The following is an 8043-nucleotide window of genomic DNA, read 5'->3' as shown; positions in this document are numbered from 1 at the left end:
GAACTAATTCTCAAAATTCCTCAAAGATAACAACAACAAAGACTCTAAAGTCAGTTTGTAGCAACATAGAAACTCCTGCTGTGTGTTTACATTAGGAATCTAAACATTCAGATTGTAGAAACATGAGTCGTGCGTGTCTTTTATAAGGTTTCTATAGCAGTTTTGTTTTCTTCGTTTTGGATAGCGTGGGGGAAGGGTTAGAACCCCCATTAGGTTTTTACTCCTATTGTGGGCTCCATTAGAGAGATTTCACCTCACGTCCTATTTTGGGGACAACATTTCCCCAGGCAGGAACTGAGAAAAATCTGTAACAGGGAAAGAGAACGATAATAACCTTACATGGGTTTTACCCTTACTTAACATAAAAAAAATCATTATACTTCTGTCTGTGTTGCTGAGTTTCCTTCACGTCTTCTCTGGTGCAAAGGTTGACCCTGGGACAGGAAGTGAGGGAAAATCTCTCTAACAGCCCCAGGTTTGACAGGTGTTTGAATCGGTCCCACACTATACAAAAGTAACGAAAAAATTGGCTATAGATACACTATAATACAACATTTCCCTGTTCTAATGAATAGTATAATGTACTGTGTAAGCTCACTATTACAAATGTCACTTATTCTTTATTTAATTCCTTATCTTTCATATGGATGTTACATTTCTTATGTTTTCTCTGGCTGGTGACAATTTTTCCATATCCTTCACTATGCGAGAAAGCATAGCTGGACCGTCTTCTGGAATGATTCCTTTGGAAATTAGAGTTCAGGTCTATGTTATTTAATCGTGGGGTTACCTGGAAAGATTCATTAAAGCAGTTTTATTTATTTATAAAAAAATAAGTGATTAAAGTACATCGTATAAATAAATATAAGTGCATTGCAAAAGTCACAGCTTATTTAAGAGGTGTTTGCGGCGAAAGTGTAATTGTGGGCAAATATAAATATTACATCCAATTATGTGTTCATTAAAGAATACTTTTAAATAGTGTTACAATCTGTGTTATTACTAGTCTCCTGTAATCAGTACAACAGCATTTAGACTGGAAGAGGGAAGGGACAGCAGTGTCAGCCAATCAGGAATACTGAATTGCACAGTGGAGGGAATATAATAAATTTAACTCACTGATTGGAGGAGAGGGCACCTACATGAATATCAGCACGCTGCTGTTCCTTTGCCATCCAATGGCAGTCTTATTTAGGCTGTATTTCTTTGACTGCATTGGAGGAAAATAAATGGCCAGGGTCTAGTAAAGCGTCTGGCAGGGATGTCTAGATTAGAAAAGACAATTCACAAAAATGTATTTGAACTGTGCACTTACTGTTTGCCTACACTTATACTTTAATAGTGTTATTTGGATCAGCACTAAACTCTGAAGGTGGAGTGAAAACCTTTTGTTTTGCATTGAAATTGTAAACCATGATTTAAAAAAAAAAAGTATGCAAAAAATCATCGAAAATTATTTACCGGCACATAACAAAACAATACATTTCTGGATATGTAAATAAACATGATGCAAATAATTAGGGATGTTCAGATACGAAGTACTGATACTTTTTCAGCTCCAAGAAAAACTCAAAAGTTAGGAAGCAGCTGTCATTTGTAAGGAGCTCCTGGGATTTGTGCATCCCTGTTTTAATGTATGATTTGTTTTATATACATATATCGGGATGCACCTATACCATTTTTTTCCTAGACCAAGTACAAATACATGCCCTCACAGATGCAAGTACTGATACATTTTTGTTTATTGTCATGTGACAGTTTTTCTAAAATAATACAGACAAATGATTTCAGGACAGCGGTGGAGCGCCAGGGCCGTGTCACAGCTGCAACCTCTGCAACCCTGGTATTTCTCGTGAAAATATTAGTTCTCAAGTATCAGCACTGGTATCTGAACTAGTATCTGAACATCCCCACAAATAATATATATAATAATGATAATAGCGATGCAAAAATTTCTAATCACAAGGAGCTAATGATCCATCACCTAACTGCTGTTCCAACAGGACTATTGTGCCAATGGCATTCATTTTGATGTTATAGGTATAACAAACTTGATTATTTGTGCACTGTTGTTACTATCCACTTTTGTATATGATATTTCTAAAGAACAAGAAAACAGAGCCCCAACATGACACAGTTTCGGTTAAGTATATCTTTTCTGGGAAAGTATAGTGTAATATCACGCAACTGTAAATTCACTAAAAGTGCTGCCAGCAAAAAATATGAAGCATTCAAAACAGATATATGGCCATATAAAAGCGCTTATTATATAGATCCTGTACACTAACACATTGGTCTGTTATGTTAATGTGGCAGAGTCCTGATACACAAAACTAGCAGAGGCATGATGAATACTATGACTGCAGCCATATGCAATCGTTTATATCATAAACTATCCCCTTATTGTCAGTGGTGTATAGTACAGACATTCCTATTTTTCTAAAGGTTTATTTGTTTTTTTTTAATCATATGCAAGACCAAACAATATCCTAACACAACAACATGGTTCCTTGCAAAATATATCAAATTATTTCTAGCGATACATCTGCTACATTGGATTTTTGCTGGGTGCTGCCAGGGCTTGGTCAAGGGAGGGGGTGACGCAGTGATTTTCATGAAATACAAAGAAACAAACAGCGTTAGTTGTGCTAGTGAAAATATTTAAATCAAACAGTGTATATACCTCAATTTTGACATATATGGAAAAATCAATTAAAAAACAAGCAATATTTTCAAAAATTATTTGCTTCAGTGAACAAAGGGTTAAACCTGTGTATTCAAGTGAACAATATATGTTTGAATATTATTTATAGTGTTTCATATAGAACAGTATGTGATGTGACTTTGTGATCAAATATGTAAAATAAAATAAAAAGTGTGACTTTGTGATCAAGTATATAAATATGTATGAATTCAGTGAATATTCAATAAAGGAAATCTTTTTTAAACAAATAAAAAAGTCTCTGTGTTAATTCAATCCGTTTTGAAGTGAAGAAGATGTATATAAGATGTATATAACGACTTTTTTCAACTTGCATGCTCCCCTGAAGACGTCTTAGATGACGAAACGCGTAGGGGCGGGTCTTTTTTCATACCAAACCTGATACCTGCCGGACCGGTCAGACTTGTTCATTGCTTTTGAATTTTAAATTACAAATAAACTACCTTTGGAATGACTACACTATGAAGGACTTTTCTTTCTTTACATGAGAGACTGAGTGCTTGATCTCTGGAGAACCGACGGTAGCAAAGGTGCCGGCAACTAACACCGGACCAATCTACTTCGGTGAAATACTACGTGTGAGACTGTCTGTTACAGTCAGAGACCGGGGGTGAGTGCCTACTCTTAGGGGATATGTATTGATTCCAATACACTCCCCAGAACAAAGTGTACATCACCCAACACTTGAAAAAAAGTCGTTATCATCTTCTTCACTTCAAAACGGATTGAATTAACACAGAGACTTTTTTATTTGTTTAAAAAAGATTTCCTTTATTGAATATTCACTGAATTCATACATATTTATATACTTGATCACAAAGTCACAATTTTTATTTTATTTTACATATTTGATCACAAAGTCACATTACATATAGTTCTATATGAAACACTATAAATAATATTCAAACATATATTGTTCACTTGAATACACAGGGTTAACCCTTTGTTCACGGAAGCAAATAATTTTAGAAAATATTGCTTGTTTTTTAATTGATTTTTCCATATATGTCAAAATTGACGTATATACACTGTTTGATTTAAATATTTTCACTAGCACAACTAGCGCTGTTTGTTTCTTTGTATTTCATTCACTAGACCTCCAGGGGTCTATATCACAGCAGCTTTTTTGACTATGATTAGTTCACACATTTAATTTTGTAGATTAGCGCTGCCCATTTAGTAAAACACAGTGATTTTCATGTGGGGTACGGGGTGAGCTGCACCCTGCTCAAGCTTGCCTGCTGCTTCTGCAGTGCAACCCACAGCCCTGCAATGTCCACAGGGACCAGGAGTCCTACACAAGGACACTTCCTGTTCCTGCACAGCACCTAGTCACTCCCCTCCAAATTACACCCACCTTATTATTTTAGACCCAGTGACATGATCATGGGGTTTCTGTGCTTCTCTCTGCAATGCAGGCAGATTATAGCTGGTGGGAGGCACCAACAGGATGCCGTACATAGTTTTCTGAAAACATCACAGCACTCTGCCTTAGTACTTTTCTCAAGAGTCCTTTGCCCAGATGCAAGCTATAAACTGGTTCCCCGGAGGAGCTGCAAATATTAAAATGCCTTGATGGGTGGTCAATATGGGGGAGTGGGCATTCGGAACAATACCGTACTTGAATGCAGGCCACCTTAAGCAACATCCACATGTGTTGCTGAGCCTCCATTAATGAAAGACTTGAAATCCAATAAATGAAAGGGGCGGGCAAAACATGAATTTCTATATTGTCCTTTTTGTTATGGCCAGAGGCAATAACATCTCAGTGTCTTGGTTTGACTTACCGAATGGCTCTTAGGGATTAGTCTATTCCATATTCGGCAGAAGAGAGAAGGAATGATGCTTACAAATACAGCCAACAGCAAAATGAGCCACAAGTATATGCTACTGATGGAATTTACCATCGCACCTAAAAAAATATAAGAAACATTTCATATGACATTATAGTCTTACAATTTGTACAAAAAGAACACTTTTGTAGGTCCAGAGCCCTGGGAGATGAATACACTGGTGCTCTGTTATGTACCAGTGAACCAAGTGCAACACCTCTGTCCTCAGTAGATTATGACATACATACAGCATCAGTATCAATGAAAAAAAAAATACACCCCCCAAAGGAGGGTTCCACCCCCTGGGCCCCCAGTTATGTCATTCCCATCAATTCTCACTGTGCACAGCAACTTCAGCAAATCACAAACATGACTGACCCACCCTCTTCTGCTTTGCCTGTGTCCTTCACTGCTAAACAGTAAGGCGCTAGAAGTAAGGAGCAACGTCAAACCATGTGACGACCTCCTCCTGTCCACACCCTCCACAAAACGAATAAAAAACAGCTTGTGCAGGCGAACCCTGGAGGCTGCTGGAAACCCTGCTGCTGAGCTGGCTTGCAATGTGGGCCTGGCATTCAAAAATGAAGAGACACGTGGCATGGCAGTGGACAGACATCTTCTTTAGTAAGTGAACAAAGAAAAGCCTAAACTAATTTGAAAAATTGACTGACTCCAATTAAAAATGTAAAACCTGGGGCACAGTAAGAATGGTATAATTTATTTTATGGTCAGTCACTTACTTCTGGACTGGACTGATAATGCTGTTCACTGGGATTTGGGCTGGTGGCCATGTTATTCAGCAAGTGTACCAGAAAAACCCTAAATAATCAGAATAATTGACTCATAATTTAATAAAAACAATTAATAGAAATTAGGGATGTCCCGATACCGAAGCTAGCATTGGTATCGATACAGGGCATTTTGACAAGTACTTGTACTTGTCAAAATGCCCCGATACAAAGCGCCAAAGCTTGCTCCGTTCTCTTTTTTCTTTTTTTTACCGCATTGCGCTGAGCGTTGCGTGACTGCTGCTTCGGTGGTCCAGGCAGTCGCCGGCCACCTAAATTAGGACCCCCACCTGGAGCACCACCCACCGGATCAGCAGTGACGCGACGCTCCTCTCAAGCTCAGCGCCGATGACGTCCTGAGGCATGTAGTTGTATGAGGGGAAGTACTTGTACTTGTACTTGGGCCTGAAAAAGTGGTATCGGGACATCCCTAATAGAAACTATTGACTCATAATTTAAAAAACAACAACCCTGGGGCACAGTAAGTATGGTATAATTTATTTAGGGGTCGGTCGCTCATTTCTGGACTGCTAATGTTGGGATTTGCGCAGCTATCTTCTAGTTAATCAGAGAAGCCTAAAGGAATCTCAATTGAATGGCTAACAATTGAAAAAGTATTTAAACCCCCTTTTACCTACCAGCTTTCCACAGCCATCACATTAGCTGTCATGCTGGCAGCCAGAGACCAGTAAAAAATCTCAAATGCCATTCCTGCGGTTATACCAGGATGGCACAGATCTTTTTTTGTTGTTTTCTTGACAGAAGCCATATAGCTTTTGAGAGATAAACAAATAAGAAAACCATGCTCACTTTACATAGTAAGATCATAAGAATAAAAAGTGTTTTACCCATGAAGTTAAAATATTGCATGCTGCTTAAATATGCGGATGGCAGAGTAGTTGCATATGATATCGCAAAGTAGCTAAAAAGAGAGATCCCAAACATGATGAAAGCAATCACAGACCATGACGCAATTGCCAAGACAGCCTGTTGGGAAAAATAAACATGTTACAGGAAAACAGAATACAACGTAATTATGTAAATATTTATCTTATCAATAATGGTAAGATAAACAGAAACCCTGCTTTCCATAAAATACTTTAAAAGGCAATAGTGTCATAGCAAAACAAATGATTATCCACGCTATAGTGCTCTGCCCCAATCTCCTCAAAAACACCCTATTGACTTCCTACGCGTTTCGTCCAATGGACTTTCTCAAAGTCCATTGGCTCTGTCTCCTCCACTCCATTCACTAGCGTCAGCGTGTAGCTCTTCCCCTACGCGTTTCGTCCAATGGACTTTCTCAAAGTCCATTGGACAAACGCGTAGGGGAGGAGCTACACGCTGACGCTAGTGAATGGAGTGGAGGAGACAGAGCTGAGCTCATACAAGCCGATTTTATGTTTTTACAGCGCTGAAATACTCTTTTAAATGTAAGTGTTCTGATTTTTATAAATAAACTATCATCTAGCAGTTTTACACTATGTGCCATCTTGGTTTTCTATTTTGAGCGGATAAGAGAGATTTGGGAGAGACATCGGGCAGACTCATCATTTTCAGCTGTTGGTGATTCTGTGGAGAGGGAGACATCGCACACCAGAGAATTTTGCAGAGCGTTTGAAGACCACAGGGTGGTCAGAATTATCTGGTGAGTGTGCTAGTGTTTGTGCACCTGGAGGTGGATCACTGGTGATTAATTGACGAGGAATTGAAGCACAGAAGTCACGAGTGATTGTGGAACTTTATATCAGTGAGTCAAATAATCATTGTATATAAAGAAAGTGAACACAAGGATTTCATCACATTTATTTTTAATCACATCAACTTTGAGAATATTTTTATATGGACTATATATAAGTTGGAGTGAACATGTTGTATAATTGTCACTAAGTATATGCACTTAGGGTTTTATAATATTAAAGATAGCGCAGTGTCTTTTGTTTAATAAATAGTGTCATAAGTGTACCACCAATGCACTCATAAAACTCTATGGTACTGTAAACTAACAATTCTCCAACCTGAATTCTGTCAAAGCAAGTGGCCTGCATTTACTACCAAGATTCCCTCAAATGAATTTTGGTAGTGAATATAAATTAAAACAAATTAGATTAACTACAGGTCCTTAGTAAAATAACCCTAGGACAGCAGTGTAATCTAACTTAACTTATCCATAGGACAATAGTGAACTATAGTAAACGTTGATTCAAACAGAGGGACGTAGCGAAATTAAATTAAATGCAGGGTTAATTAAACTAAATTAAGGTCTTCAGTAAAATAACCACAGTGCGGTAGTATAATAATAAAAACAAAACACTAAACCAAAAAAAGGGAATAAAATAAATAAAGGGGAAAATGTCTTCCTGGAGTGGTGTATGCGTTTCTTGAACAGGCATTTGAGGGGGAATACACTTTCGCTCGATGTGAGTGGGTTGTTTGTTTGGAAGCCCAAATTCTGGATCTAAGCAGCAAACTGGCAACACTGAGGTGCATAACCAACATGGAAAAGAGTCTGGACCTAGCGCACCAGGCTGTGGTGGAGGGGGGCTTAGATGAGATGGAGGGTGCGGAGGAGCAGGATCCCGAGGTGGGAAGCTGGGTCAATGTTAGAAGATGGGGTAGAGGGAAGAGTGCTAGAGAGGTCACCCCTGAACTGGTTAACCCCAACAAATATGCCAGGTTGCGTGATGTTGGGGATATTAGA

The 8043-nt window shown here is 38.4% G+C and overlaps 1 protein-coding gene across 1 annotated transcript in view; it reads right to left on the bottom strand.

Moving 5' to 3' along the window:
- Positions 1 to 515: 515 nt before the first annotated feature.
- The window catches only part of LOC108792398 (phospholipid-transporting ATPase IC-like), a 113788-nt gene continuing 106260 nt past the window's right edge, over positions 516 to 8043 (bottom strand). The window contains 3 exon segments of the mRNA XM_018563166.1: positions 516 to 790; positions 4510 to 4634; positions 6191 to 6329. Of these exon segments, the coding sequence (XP_018418668.1) occupies positions 614 to 790; positions 4510 to 4634; positions 6191 to 6329 (441 nt within the window). The 3' untranslated portion in view covers positions 516 to 613.

Source organism: Nanorana parkeri, unplaced genomic scaffold (assembly GCF_000935625.1).
Source record: "Nanorana parkeri isolate BGI_ZX_2015 unplaced genomic scaffold, ASM93562v1 scaffold637, whole genome shotgun sequence".
NCBI classification, from domain to species: domain Eukaryota; kingdom Metazoa; phylum Chordata; class Amphibia; order Anura; family Dicroglossidae; genus Nanorana; species Nanorana parkeri.
This window is presented reverse-complemented; position numbering and strand designations above follow the sequence as displayed.